Source organism: Enhydra lutris, unplaced genomic scaffold (genome assembly GCF_002288905.1).
Source record: "Enhydra lutris kenyoni isolate GAN:26980312 unplaced genomic scaffold, ASM228890v2 scaffoldscaffold3, whole genome shotgun sequence".
In the NCBI taxonomy this organism is placed as follows: domain Eukaryota; kingdom Metazoa; phylum Chordata; class Mammalia; order Carnivora; family Mustelidae; genus Enhydra; species Enhydra lutris.
The window spans coordinates 22,677,511-22,693,126 of NW_019154087.1; the positions used below are offsets into that span (position 1 = coordinate 22,677,511).

Sequence of the window (15,616 nt, forward strand, 5' to 3'; positions counted from 1 at the left end):
TGGTGGGAACCTCTCAACCATGAGAACTGTGACCCAGGACACCAAACAAGGACCGCCGTGTTGGGGACAGCCCTGTGTGAAATGTCTGGATTTGAGATTTTCAGACGTGCTATTTTGCTCTGACCCAGTTCCGCAACCTTGGCTGCGTCCCTTAAGCACTTTTACTGGGGCCGCTGGACTTGAGGGCCTCTGATGTCTTTCAAAATTCTATCTTGGAAGACACTTTCTCAACTCCATGATGAAAAGAAGCTTATGTTACACTATTTCTCTTTGTTGGCAAAGAAGAAACAGATGTTCCTTAAAAATCGTTTTCTGTGCCTTTACTACTGCTTTACGGGTAAGAAGTCTACGGAGCGACAGCGGCAGGCCAGCTCCACAGAAACGCCTACTGCCACTGCAGCGGTACGAACACAACAACAACAGGGCATTGGTGAAGCCATTGCCTTAGGCTCAGGTCATGATCCTGGAGTCCTGGCATTGAGTCCCGCACTGGACTCCCTGCTCAGTGAGGTGGGGAAGGGGGGAGTTCTGCTTCTCCCTCTGACCCTCCCCCTACTTGTGCTCTGACAAAATAAAATCTTTTTAAAAAAAATTATAACAGGCCAAAGAAGATGGGGCAAGGCTTTTGACTAAATCACCAACCTTTACTTCCGCAACCATTCAAGCATGTTACAATTTTAAATTGTACACGTTTATTTCAGTTCAGATTTTCACAGATTAAAAGATTGCATTTTATTAGAATCAATTTACAGGCAGTCTGTAGCAATGATTTCTCATGGGGAAAAGAGAGAGAGAGACAGACAGACCATCATCACTGAGATTCTGGATGTGAATGAAACCTGTTCCCGCAAACCAAGCACTTGGAGACAGGCCCACCGACAGCCTGAGTTGGGTAAAGACATGACATCTCAGGTCGTGCCCCAAATATAGGTAAGGCTTGCAGCTGCGGGGAGCAACTGTTCTCGGCGAGGCCAGATGTGGGTGCTGCTCACGGCGGTCCCTCCCAGACACGCCACCGGCAGCTCCTCACGCTCCCACGAGGGAACACCCAACACAACAGCACCCAGAGCAAGTGCCGGCACCTCCACAAGTGAGGGAATCTGGGCACTTCTTGACAAAAATGGTAAGGTTTGCTCCAAGGCACTGAGGGTATAACGCTTTTCAGAAAATACACAGAAATGAATAGACTGAAAAAGGGAAATCAGTTCTCAATGGTGGAATCGGCCATTATGACAAGTAGTGTAAATAATTATGTCAGCTAGATTACAATCAAAATGCACATCGAACAGACTGTGCTGTATGAGGGAACGTCTGACCACAGAACATTCCCGTGGGCACTTGGGGGAGCTGCTAGCACATGCCTCCGGGGCTTCCTCCCGGAGCCAGACAAGCTGAGCCTCACTTGTACTTGTAATAACCTTCGCCAGTCTTCTTGCCCAGCTTGTTCTCCGCTACCAGCTTCTTCAAGGACGGAATAGGCTGAAACAAGGGGTTCTTGGCATCTATTTCATGCCACCCTATTGAGAGGAGGGAAAAGGCTTAGGATGGAGCGCTGGGATTCTTTTGACATCTCAGCATCCCTAGGGCAAGGCAGGGGCTGGAGCTTGGGAGAAGGGGCCCTGCTCCACTGTGGCAGAGGCAGGGGGCCACTGGGAGGACACAGCCGGACAAACCGTGGCTCTCACGGCTGGCTTCACTGTGGCCCGGCCACTCACTCAGTCTCCTCCTGGAAATGGTTGATGCCCACAGTCCAGTCCAAGGACAAACAGAACCAGTGACTCTGCCCCCTGGACTCCTCAGTGGCACAGTGAAACGACTTCTGGAACACGTTAAAAACTGGATTTGCTGCCACTGGGATCTGGCAGGCTCATTAAATCCAAAAGTTCACGCTTCACTTAGAACCCTCCTTGTTCCCCACAAATACTTAGGTGTTCTTCATGAGAGGTGGGAGCAGGAGCTACACTAAACTTTAGGAGCCCAGTTTTCATAATTATGTTTCCGTCTTCAGAGCCACTAAATAGATATATTATTGTCTTTAAAGGAGGTTAGAGCTCCACAGAAGTGGAGGTTATACACAGATGAGCATTTATGATGGAAAGACACAGTGTACCAATGTCCACTTCCAGTGCGATCCTGTCCCGCAGAACCATTAGGGAAAACCAGGGAAGGGGTACACGGGACCGGTCAGTGCCATATGTGAAACTTCCTCTGAATCTATAATTGTTTCAAGATGAAAAGTTTTAAAAATAAGTTACCCTATGAGGAGATGCTGGCAAGCACATTTTTCCTTTTCCTGCCATCTTTTAATTTGAATCTTTAAGTTGGTGGGAAAGAACTCTGGAAGGTCTGAAGTTACGGTTGGAAACAGGCACTGTAATTCATAGTCAAAAGAGACTACCTCAATTGCATTACAGAAAGATAAGAGAGAAGTCCAATTCCTACCATCCAAAATGAACTTCACAGTATCCAGCCCCACGTAATCGAGAAGTTCAAATGGGCCCATGGGGTGACCAGCTCCCAGCTTCATGGAAGCGTCGATGTCCTCCTTGGACGCATCACCTGAGAACAAGAGGGCAGCACTGAGCCATCACTGTATTTCCCACGGTTCTCCTTGTCATACTGTTAACCCCAGAATTCAGTTTTGCAAATTTGCACATTCAAAAAATATCCAGAGTCAGGATTTCTGGCAATGGTAAGATTTCATCACAGAGGTACACGCCAAACACACCACAAGATTTCCAAAGCCATTCCACCACGCTGTTCTCCAAGGTCCATTCGAGAGCACTGCTACAGTGTTCACGCAGGAAGAAGGCCCTGGTGGCCTGGAAACATTAATTATTTTTAATGGTTTGGGATTTCCCAACATCACTTAAAGCTAGAGCATCATTTTTACTGATAAACAGGATTTTAAAACAGGAAAAAACAAACCTTTGTATTTTTATATGTATTATTATGCATATTTTACTTTTCCAGCTTTCTTGGTTTTACAATTAATGAGTATTCCTTTGGAATTCCACTCCCATCAACCCTTTAGTCAAGATGAAGTTTAAAAAGAAGCCCAAATCTGATTTAGAATTGCCACTCAAGTTTGAGTTTGGTAGACTAGGATAAGAGCCAGTGTGCTTTTTCCTTGGAATTTTACCCTTCACTCTTATGGTCCTCAGGCCACAAGAAGTCTCTCAGAGAACCTGGTTCCTTTTCTCCAAAATGAGGAATGGGAATAGTCTATAACAAGTTATTTTTATGTGGAATTTTGTTCCAAAATATAAAGAAATGGTGAATTACACCAGAGCTAATTGAAAGGAGAAAAAAGTTCAAATACTCCAAGAGAATTTTATACCTGAACATGTTTCAGATTTTTAGACATGAAGAATATATGTATATATGTATGTATATATATGTATATACGTGTGTGTGTGTGTGTGTGTGTGTGTGTGTATTTAAAAGATTTATTTATTCACTTTAGAGAGAGCACGAGTGAAACAGAACTCTGGAAGGTCTGAAGTTCTCTGAGAGAGAATCCCAAGCAGACTCTGTGCTGAGCACGGAGCCTAAAGTGGGGTTCAATCTCATTATCCTGAGACCCTGCCCTGAGCTGAAACCAGGAGTCGGACACTTAACCAACCACACCACCCAGGCACCCCCGCACTCTATTTTTTAAAAAGTCTATGAAGTACAGTTGAAGGTGATTAAAATGCCAACTGATTATTTCCTATGGGTCACATTATTAGTGCTTCAGTGATTTGTCAACCAGGGTCTGAGAATCACAATTCTGAGTTTTAGGCTGTAAGAAAGCAAAAAGAGCAAAAATGATCAAATACATCGGCTTCAGGTGGCAACCGTCCTTCCTTCCTTCCACTTTTATTTATGTCTGCTCCATACCAGGCACCAGAGACTTAGGATGAGACAGAGAAAAACCAGACCACCGCTCAAGTACTCATGACATAGCGGGACGACTCAGATGTGTAAATCAAAAACTTCACCAACCCCCTGTTGAAGATTCATGAAGACCGACATGCCTCTGCATGGGCAAAGGTGAGAGATGTAACTGCAGTGCCCACATGTCACCAAAACCCACCCACGGAGGCCCAGGTCCTGGAGGATGAAGAGAATCCCAAGGGACGGCAGGCAGGAAGAGCCTGGGGACCAGGGGGACCAACTCCCAGGCAGAGGGAAAGGCATGCGCCAAGGAGAAACGAGCAAGAACACAGCAGCTGATAAATGGATTCTGCTCAGAGGCCTTCACTGGACCCTGAGAATTCTGTGGTGTTAAGAGTCAGAATGCTAAAAGACCACCCAGCATGCGCCTCTCCTGGCCCAGCACCTGCTGCTCCCTGAGCCTAGGGCCCTCCCTCCTCCAACATTCGACATTTGCTTCCCACATGCTTCTGCTCAAGTGTCCCTTCATCAGAGCACCCCACCCTCTCCCTGCATATAAACTAGCAACTATAAGAACTCCAGGCTAGGACTCCTGCCATCCTCTTCCCTTTATCTCTCTCCAGATTACTGGTCACAACCCAACACAGTATCTACTGCTTCATTCGCTGTGGATGGCTCCCTTCATTAGAATATCCGCTCCCGGGACGCCTGGGTGGCTCAGTTGGTTGGACGACTGCTTTCGGCTCAGGTCATGATCCCGGAGTCCCGGGATCGAGTCCCGCATCGGGCTCCCAGCTCCACGGGGAGTCTGCTTCTCCTTCTGACCTTCTCCTCACTGATGCTCTCTCTCACTGCCTCTCTCTCTCACTCAAATAAATAAATAAAATCTTAAAAAAAAAAAAAAAAAAAAAGAATATCCGCTCCTGGGAACAGAAATCTCGTAGCACAACAGTCCCAACTTACCTAAAGCCATTTCATCAAATCTATATTCAAGGACAAACAATGAACCCTGGAGGCAATTCTGTAATTCCAGATTCAGAGACTCACGTGAAGACTCTCTTATTTCAAAAAACAGTATGAAGATAAAGCATATCAAAGAAAAAGAATCTAAGCAGTGTTACAAAGTCAGCAACTCTAAAAATTCTCAGTAATACAGAGCAAAAGAGGCAAAAAGAGGGAGAAATAAAGGACACAGATTGCTGTTCCACGTGGGAGTCAAATATGGAACTGTGCTTTAAACCAGTAATTCCTAAACTTGTAGAGAATCAAGCACTTCACTGACAAGAGGACACCTGCCCCAAATAAAACGCAAACACAAAACTTCACATCAACTTCAGGAGGTTCATGGGGCCTCCCGCCTCTCCCCAGTTAAAAGCCCCTAACTCAGTGAGCCCCCAGACCTCCTGCTCAGTGGGGAGCTGGGAGCAGCCAGACGCGTTTCCTGTTTCCTAGGCTGGCTCACCAGCGCCACCTACCAACCATTCTCGGCATTAACAACAAACCGGGCAGCACCCCGACTCCCTTCTCCATCAACAGCTCCCTAAGTGCCTGTCCGGGCACTCTGGGCCACGATAAAGAGGAGACACTTCCCAGGCCCCAAAAGAAAAAAAGAGTATCCAGCAACAGAGGGACACGCCCTGCCACAGGGAGGAGTGTGGCAACCACCCTGAGGGAAAGTCAAGCTGTAAAGAGAAGGAAAAGAAAACAGATCAGGACCAGCTTGGAACCCCAGGAACATCAGGCAGGACCTTGTAATAACGGTGGGAGTAAGGTCCATTGGCAGAGGGGGAGGCAGCAGGGGCAGCAAGGGCAGAGGGGAAGCTGAGAGCAGCTTCTCCGGGAAGGGAACTGTATCCAGTAGACTACAACAGAAACACCAAACAGTTCTTCAGCAGAGGAATGACAGGGCGCAGGGTGTCACACCGTGATGGGGGCCCCCACCAGCCCAGCCCTTCCAGAAGAGCTGCCTGGGGCCTGGCAGGAAGGGGCATCCAACAGGTGTGGCAGTCTGCTACAGGGCACCAGCCTGCTCAAAGCTGCCGGGATGAGGGGGACCAACTGCACCCACCAGGCTGCCCGTTACAGCATGAACACATGAGAGCCACGCAGAGTGAGGCCAGAAGCCAAAGGACTGAGAAGGCAGGCCCGAGGAAGAAGCCACGAGGCCAAGAGCATCAGAGAGCAGTGGCGGGGGACGAGACACAGTGCCCCCAGACGCCCCAGGGGGCTGGCCAGCAGCGCTGGTGCAGGGCCCTCAGTCATCCGGGGGGCCCAAGCGGCAGTGACAGAGGTGACTGCTCTAATGCCAACACATCCCCCCAAGGGGCCTCCCCTACTCGGAGCGGCACTTCGCCAAGCTCTGCGCATGGCACACACACCCCGGCTTGACAGGCTGTGAGGGACCAACTGTGCATGTCCCCAGAATGCATGTTAACCCCCTGCCCCCAGGATGAGATGAGATCGTGAGGGTGGAACCCCATGAAAGGATGAGAGCCCTTCCAAGAGTCAGGAGAGCTCATTTCCCCTCTCTGCTCCCTGCCACGTGAAAATACGAGGTGGCAGTGTGTGCGTCCCAGAAGAGGCCCTTGCCAGAATCCCAGCATCTGGCACCCCGGCTTCCAGCCCGTGGAGCCGTGAGAAATATAAATGTCTGTTGTTGATATACCACCCAGTCTGCGGGGCTGGTGTTACCGGGGCCCACACCGACTAAGATGGTGTTGTACGTAGAGGAGCTCCCTGGAGAAGCTGGGAAGAGGCTGGGCAAAGCCAAGTGTCAGAGGGTCTTCGCTGCACAACTCTGCTGCTGGCCCCAAGCTTCCTCGCCATGTGTCGGGAGGTGCGGCAGGCAGGGTCTCCTCGCCCTCCCGGACGACGTGACAAATGAACAGGCAGGGCAGACAGGAGAGGAAGGATCCAAACTAGCTCAGGTTTCAGAGTAGAAATGACGCAGTTCCACCAGCCACTGAGAGTGGGTGCCCCTCTCACCGGGCCGGAACGGGGGGCAGTGAAGACCGGGCAAAGGGGCCTGGTAAGAAGCCCGAGGCAGGATACATGGAGTCCAGACCGCAGTGTGCCTGCCGGGCCACACGCCCACCCCACACATGGCCCCAGCTGCTCCCGAAGCCAACGCTCCAGCTCCTAGGCCCCGAGCAGCCGCGGGGAAAGAGGCAGAGGGGCGAGCAGTGCCGTGCTGTCCTGGGTAGCACCATGGGCAGTCTCTAAGAACACGTCCCTCGGGGCTCAGACCCCCCCTATCCAGCCTCACCTCATAGGGCAGGGTGAGGGGTGCTGATGGAGAAGGTCAAAGGGACCACTGCCAGTGGGAGGGGAGCAAAAGACAAGAAAACGCCTCTCCACTTACGATCAGACACAAGGTGCATCTGAAAATACATCAAAGTGACAGTATGTTTTAGTGAGGAAAAAAAACATTAAGAAGTAGATTACCCGCACGCTACATTCTAAAACATTACACTAAAAAACAAACAAACAAAAACCACCTGCCTTTCAAAGTAGGGTAAAATGCTTCACGCACTCTTTGAAGTGTAATTAGGCCTATTTGTTGATAGATAAACACAGAAGTGTTAGTTTGATCTTGGAGCAAAAGTGTGGCAAATGCTTCCATAAAACAGAGAAAAGTTTTAATATTTAAAGCAGATTTTGAGGAAGCAAATGTGCTTTCATCTCTCTGAAGAGCTGGTATAAATATTTTGTTTCAAAAATGACATTCTCAGGAGCAAGCAATTGTGAATGAAGTAATTGAAAACAATTACACTTGCTTTTTATCCAGTCCTATTAAGGCCTATTTGCCTTTGAAGCTGACATGATAGTTACCTTTCCAGAAATGTGGTAGGGAAGGGAGGCAGGAGAATGCACACCATTTTATAAGCTTGGACCATGTCCCAAGTTCTATAATTTTATAACAGGGGAAATCTTTTTTTTGTAAATCAACAAGTATTGAGAAAAGCATTTGAGACCATTCTTAAGATTAAAAAAAAAATCATCAAATCATCATGGCATCATTTAGTAAGGATTGGGAAGGCTCTTAGAAATAGTCATTGTCCCCTATCAGCCTTGTCACTTACCTCCCATCACCTATCACAGAGTCACAAATTTCAGAACTTTAAGGATGTTAAAGGTCCCTTAGTCCAGTGATTTTTACACTATTATTATTTTAAGCAGGAAACTTTTCATCAAAAGCAGAGATTCAGGCTATAAATCCGAGCTGGCCATGCAGCTGCTCTGGCTGACTGTAATTGGGTGCTTGGGGGGAGAGGAGGCATTCCAGAGCCACATCTCAGCAGCTCAGAGGCCTCACAGGGAACCCAGAGGGGCAGGGGGACACAACAACAAAGGTCCTGGGGTCCAGAGGGAGGCTGATTCACAGAGCTAAAGGAACAGAAGCATCTCCCGAACCCTGCATGGCCTCACCATTCCCACAGGGCTGCTTGAGAACCAGGGAGCGGCGCCGAGAGCTAAGACCCACTGCCCCCCAGCCCGGATCAGGACAGCTACCTCGTTCGTACAGCCTGACCGCTTCCATGAGGTACGGCACCAGCAGACGGTTCACAATAAACCCCGGAGTGTCCTGTTTTAGGAGAGAAAAATCAAAGATAGGTGAATTTTCACTGAACTTGATCTTCTGTGAGTCAGCAGACTGCCCCTTCTCCCTCTGCATCATATGACCTGCACTGACAAAGCTCAGCGTTCTCAAGGTTTCTTTTGAACTCCCAGCACGGCCCTACTTCTATGGTACATGACAATTTATCCAATGGTTCTAATGCTTAAAAAAAAATGAAATAAGATCAAGCCTATATGCCCCCACTGCAGGAATCCTGAAATAAAGGCAGATGAAAGCAGAGAGGTCACTGGAAAGACCAAAGCTCGGAGGGCAGGCCGTCTTGGCTCGAATGCTAATAGTTTCTGACACTGAGACACTCTGAAATCAGGCTCATCACAGGTGAAATGAGAGTCATAATTTCCGCAAGTTGTGAAGACAACTCAGAAAACACACAAGATGCTATGCACACGGCCAACCCTCAAATGGTCGCCCCTCCACCCTTCTCCCTGCCTGGACCCCTTTCGGGGCTCTGGAAAGAGCACGCGCCACCTTGAACCATCTGCACGGAAGCGCCACTGCCTGGACTCCCTGGGGCCATCTTTGGGCTACTTGGGCTGTTCTCACACTCCAGGGCACCGTGCCAGGCAGTGCAACGGGGGACAGGTGCCAGGGCAGAAGGTCCCTGCACCCCAGATAACCCCCCGCCCCGGACTGCACACCCCTTTCAATTTCCTCCTCACTACCATGCTAATCGGCTCTCCTGGAGGCCTTCTGTGGGATGTGGTCTCTCTGGGGGAATCTGTGGGGCAGGCTGGGCTGGTAATTTTTTTGGGTGTTATTTCTATGAAGCTGATTACCACTAAGTAAATGGTATGAATTTTAACAAAAGGCTGCAATGTTCCTGCAGACAGAACTCCTCGCTATTGCCCTGGGCCCTGTGTTCCCTTTCTAGTACACACACTAGGCCCTCAATAAATGTACAAATGAAAGCCAGCCTGCCCCCCTCATTAGTCTAAACTAGCCTGACTGCATGCTGTGTAAACTAGGCAGTAAAGCCACTGGATTTGTCCCTCCTGTAACTCTGCACAAGCAGAAAGCATGCCCCGCTCCCAGCTCCACAGGACCACAGGGATGAGCAAAACGGCTGCATCAGCTTAACCACAACTGTATTAAGGAAATGATGCTGACTTTATAACTAGGGCCAAAGTGCTTTTCAACCTCAGAAAGTTTACTGTAGAAGCTCAGGGCAGGGCAGACGAAGCACACCTCTACAAGGTTAGAAGTCAGAAAGTACCCAGGGGAAAATGTTTGCTCCAATCAGAATACATGGAGTTTTATACAGTTAATATCCACAGAACTCAATACCAAAAAAGTGCTAAAACTCACAAAATATTTAAACTCACTAGTAATCAAAGTTGTTCTCATTAGAATAAAATGGCATTTTGCCAATAAGATTACTGGCAAAAGGGTTTTTCCCCCTCATGCTAATATTCAATGCCACTGATGATTCAGAGAGACATGTACTCTCACGATATTGATATATAAACTGTACTGTAAAGAGACACAGCCCCTTAATAAAGCAATTTAATTTTATGTAACCAGATGCCTTATACTTTTATACTCATTTATTAAATATGCTTTATTTACTATACTATGTGCCAAGCACTATTCTATGTACTTTACAAATATTAATCCATTTTCTCCTTATGATAACCTACCAGGGGGAGAGAACACTGAGGCCCAGAGAGGTTAAGTAACTTGCCCAAGATCACACAGCTAACGAGTGCCAGAGCCAGGATGTGATCCCAGTCATGCTGGCTCCAGAGCCCATGGTCTCATGCTTTCCACACCATGCTCTCAAGTCGTCTCACTATGAAGAAACACATGGTCCGGGCGCATCAGCATCATCTGCTATGGTTGCGTGTTGGTCTGCTGTGATCCTACAGGCCAAATCCGGCCCCCAGCCTGCCTCTGTACTGTTCCACCACCATGGCACAGCCACGGGCCCTGCGTGTACTGTCTAGGCCGCGCCCCGCCGCTCCGCCCACCCCCAACAACAGAGCCGAGTAGTTAGAGCAGAGACCATATACTGGAAAACACTCACTATCTGGCTCTCTGCAGGGAAGTGTGCTGACCCTTGTTCTTCAGGGTTGCCTTACACTGTCTGGACACTTCATCGAGAGCCCGAGTAACTGACCCAGAAAGCTGGAAGGTATCACCCAGAAAGAGTTCTGAACATGATGTAACAAGGCAGTTTTATGAGGTCAGGGAGTTCTCATTCTTGCGTTTGCGGGGGCCACTCCAGTGGAAGAAGGGACCCTCACTCTCTGCGAATGAGTGGTCATGCTGCTCAGGACAATCACTGCTTGCCCCACATCTCCACTTTCTTACCTAGTTTTTCATGCGACACACAGATGCTCTTTCTCACACCGTTACTACTTTCTGCCACGAACAAAGCATAACCCAGTGAGAGAGTGCAACTTCTGGTTATTAATTGGACTTAAAAAAAAAAAAATCCAGACAACGTAAAACCACTAAACAGGGGTGCCTGGGTGACTCAGTCATTAAGCATCTGCCTTCGGCTCAGGTCATGATCCCAGGGTCCTAGGATCGAGCCCCACATCAGGCTCCCTGCTCAGCGGGAGCCTGCTTCCTCCTCTCCCACTCCCCCTGCTTGTGGTTCCCTCTCTTGCTGTGTCTCTCTCTGTCAAATAAATAAAATCTTTAAAAAAACTAAAAACAAAAATTTAAACAACTAAAAAGGAAAACCACTAAACAAAACAAAAACGAGTGCTAAAAAATGAGACTCTCTAATAAGGCTACCCTCCTGGACGCGGGGACAGGCATGTGAGTCTGCTCTCTCAAGCCTACAGGGGCCATGCCGACGGAGGACTCATTCAGAGGATTCAGAAACAGACCTTCCACAGATTACTCCAATACTGTGAGTTTGAGCTGGAGAGGAGTTTAGAAAGCAAAAGCATTCTGTAAGAAGAACCGCAATGACAGAAAAGATTATGGTCAAAAAAAGAGATGCACACTTACAAGACTTTTTAACGGTATGGCACAAGTGCCCATTTAGAAAAACTGCCAAGTCATGCAGAAGTGTAGTCCTGAGCCTTGGGAGGACTAAAGAGGAGCTAGAGGCAACGGAGACGGAAGGAGAATGACCGCAGGTGACAGCAGCTGGGGCCATTTCACTTACACCAACGAAGTGTTGGAGTGTGGCAAGAAGGGAAGAAAGGTGGGAGGCATGCTTCCCACGGAGCCCTGCTTCTTAATGAAAAACAAGACACAAGACCATAATGCCACACTCCCTGAGAAACGCTTCATTAATCCCACCTGGGGAAGTGGGCTCTTCCCCTCTCTCGTTATTTCCCTAGCCACCTGTTGCGTTCTTTCCCAAAGTGAGGCGCTGGTTTTCAGTTCGGGGATACACGTGTCTACCATGCTATCGCTGACACACAGGCTCCATGGCTCCCCCAGGCCCAGCAGAGGTTAAAGCCAATGGGACCACATAAACCATTTATGGAAACATAGCAGCCTATCCACAGACAAAAGCCAAGACCCACGGGGAAGTTTTCTCCTCAACTGAAGCCCTGGCTCTCAGATCTCAAAGGATCTACCAGAGAGCCATGGGCAAGGCTTTGGGTCCAGCTCCCCCGCCAGCAAACTAGAGAAGAGGCCCAGCTTGCTCTTCCCAGCCCCGAGACAGCCCTGTCATGAGAGCGCCCCCAGCCCTCACATCCTTCTACAGATGAATTCTACCTCAAATGAGTCAATTCTGAGGAAAACCACCCCCTTCCCAAAGTACCTATACTCTACCTTGCAAGCAACAGGATGCTTTCCCAGGGCTTTGGTGAAGTCTATCAGAGATTCATAAGTCTTCTGGCTGGTCATTGGTGTTTTAATGACCTGGAAATGCAAAGCAGAGGATTATGACCAGGGAGTCAGCAAACAATTGCCACAGGACAATTCAAGAAAATACTGATGTAAAGTGTCTATACAGAAGGGGGTAAAAATAGTTTTCGTTCCACAATACAAGAATCTAAACCCAGAAACAAAGCATTTACCAAAATGTCCACATTAAGATAGCAAAGAACTAGGGGTGCCTGGTGGCTCAGTCCATTAAGTGTCTGCCTTTGGCTCAGGTCATGATCTCAGGGTCCGGGAATCGAGCCCCACATCAGGCTCCCTGCTTAGCAGGGAATCTACTTCTCCCTTTATTCCCCCCCCCCACCCCACTCGTGTGCACTCTCTCAAATAAATAAAATCTTTAAAAAAAAGGATAATGAAGTAGTACAGAATGTACAAAATCAAGGCTTAAAATATAAATGTGTATGTGTGTAGGAGAGTTTTACAGACTTTCTCCCTGAGACAGAACGGGGTTCAAATGCCCATCACACCACTTACTGGCTCTGTTACCCTGGGCACATTTCTTGAAACTGAGATGACACTAAGTTCACTCTCCCCTCCTCAAGCAGCTGAGGTGAGATGACAATGGATTAGATCAGGAAGGGAAGCATTCAAGGCAGATGCTAGGAGGTAGAAAGTGCTCAGGAAATGTTGACTTTGATATTGTTTTACTCGGTACTGTTACTATACTTCAGGGAGGTAACGGGAGGTCTACTGAGTATGACAAGTGGCCTTATAGTACTCTGCCTGGAGTGCCATCTTCTGGTCCAGATGAGGAGACTGTGACCCCAGAAAACAGAGAACCAATACTCCACTCTCTCTCGCACACATGCCCCAAGAACAGGCTTATCCTAGAGGAAGGTTTCCATTTCCAGCACACGGGTGCCTCAGGCTGGGCCTACCACCTGCCGTGCACCTGGGGAAGGCTCCTGGCAGCCCGCTGGACCCCAGAGTTGCAAGCAAGCAAAGGGCCAGCCGCCCCGCTCGCAGAGGCCGCTGCCACTCTGAGAGGTCTCACCAACCACCTCACCTGCAGCCAGCCCCAGCACACAGCACACCTGTCAGCAACTAGATTTTGGCAAATGGAAAGAGACCCAGGCGAATTTAAACTTAAAAAAAAAAATATATATATATACATATATATATATATGTATATATGCCAGTAAAGGAACTTCAATGGGAGTCAAAGCAAACAGGCTTGGCTTCTACTTTAGACCCTTTATATGAGGTGAGACAACTTAGTCAACCCCCGTGCTTCACCTCTCTACTATGAAACAGGGATAATGATATCTGCCACGTCCTGCGTCTTGCAAGAGGGCTGTGTGGCTTAATAAGCCAGTGTCTGTGCAGGATGAAAGGTGCTATATAAATGGAGAGAATTACCACCACCCGTCTTTTAATGTGATCACAGTTTGGGGTGTGGCTGTATGTTATGACACTGAGGGAAGTGAATGAGAAGCACAGACAAAAGCACCAGGACGATGGGGATGAGGAATGGGAGGAGATGGACCAGAAACTGCTCTGCAAACACCTTCAACCCAACAGCAATCCGAGAGTGATTCAAAAGGAGGTGTGAAAAGGTTTCCAGCAGAATCCTGCAGATTGAACTAGGACGAAGGCTGCTAATTATAGAGTTTCAAATGTAATTTACTGATTTAAAGGAGTCAATAGTAAAGATTTTTTAATAAGAGGAGGCATATTTATTCATCCATTCAACAAGCAGCAATGTGCTACAGATATTCTGTTTATAGCTCCAATACAAAGTCTGGAAAAAAACACATACACACATACGTGTGAGTCCCGTCCCAAGTAGAGCAGAAAGGCTCAACTTAGGACATGATTCACTGTCATGCTCACCACCAGCGACACATATGTGAACACCCAAGAATAAAAACTGAATAAAGAGCACTTCTAGAAAACATTTTCTAGAAAATGGTAACATATGCTAAGCATTAGCCTTTAACAACCAACACCCTACCTTCTCAAAGACACAGACCTATACTATTACATAACTGCAGTAGAAAACAGCATTAGAGTCTGAAGGAAATGTATACAACGTGTCTTTATCTCCAAACACACATACCTGACACAGTGACTAGGAAAGTGATTAGTCCCTAAGCATCGAAAGGTTGAAAATTCCATCCCACTTCTTTGGTCTTCTCTGCTTCTTTTATTACCCCCACCCTTCCCCTTCATTCTTCAACTTCTTCAAAAACATCCTTCGGACGGGAGAGTACACTGGAAGCAGCTGAGGAGCAATGCTAGCAGAACAGATAAATTCCTACCACAGACAGCTCAGAGCTGTCTTTGAGAGAAAACTTAGGACAGACAGTAGTCATTAAAAGTGAATTAGAGGGGCGCCTGGGTGGCTCAGTTGGTTAAGCAACTGCCTTCGGCTCAGGTCATGATCCTGGAGTCCTGGGATCGAGTCCCACATCGGACTCCCTGCTTGGCGGGGAGTCTGCTTCTCCCACTGATCTCTCTCTCCTCTCATGCTCTCTCTCTCTCTCAAATAAATAAATAAAATCATTAAAAAAAAATTTAAAAAAAAGTGAATTAGAATTAGAGGTGAATGCTTAGGCAGGAGGATGCAGGGGTAAGGGCATGCGAGATGAAGGATGGAAAGGGCTGGCAGGAGAAGGCACCAGGGGAGAAAGCAAACCCTAAGACTCTCCCAGGGAGCCCCGGCCCACCCCCGGAGGTCTGCCTTGCTTCACATCCCCCACACTTCGCACGGCAATAACTCTTCAACCCCAGAACAAATGCTACTTTAACAGCGGCTGCTCCTCAGACCCTGTAATTAGCCCCCTGTAAAAGGCAAGTTGCCACATTTCAGGTGCAAATTGTCTATTGTGACTCGTCTCCCTGTACCCAAGTCTCCAAGCAAGCAAGCAAGCAAGCAAGAAAGCAGAAGTGACCCCAACAGGATCACCAGGGGCCCCACTCCCCTCCAAAGGTCTGTGCTCAGGACGTTCAGGCTATGGAGAGCTGCTTGAACAGCTACGATCAAAACACCGGGAGACGGGCCTCATCTGGAGACAACAATAAGGCCCGGTTACCTGGGCCAGAATTCACCCCAGCGACGGTGGACAAGGGGGTGCAGTGGCTCCCGTGTAAAACAGGCTGATAAAATTCCATTCACGGCCTGGAGCACACTGACCTCACTGAGACTGTATGAACACGTGCGGCTCTGGCCTCTGTGGCCTCCAAGAGCCAGTGGTCTGCAGTGCTGTCTTCCCAGTCAGACGCCTCTCCCTGCACTGCCCA

The 15,616-nt window shown here is 48.2% G+C and overlaps 1 protein-coding gene across 1 annotated transcript in view; it reads right to left on the minus strand.

The window, feature by feature from the left end:
* Positions 1–669: 669 nt before the first annotated feature.
* Positions 670–15,616, minus strand: part of LOC111154677 (hydroxyacyl-CoA dehydrogenase) — a 46,665-nt gene continuing 31,718 nt past the window's right edge. The window contains exons 5-8 of the mRNA XM_022514495.1: positions 12,260–12,349; positions 8,392–8,464; positions 2,443–2,559; positions 670–1,517 (exon numbers count right to left, since the gene is read on the minus strand). Coding sequence (XP_022370203.1) covers positions 1,399–1,517; positions 2,443–2,559; positions 8,392–8,464; positions 12,260–12,349 — 399 coding nt within the window. The 3' untranslated portion in view covers positions 670–1,398. The remainder of the gene's footprint in view (positions 1,518–2,442; positions 2,560–8,391; positions 8,465–12,259; positions 12,350–15,616) is intronic.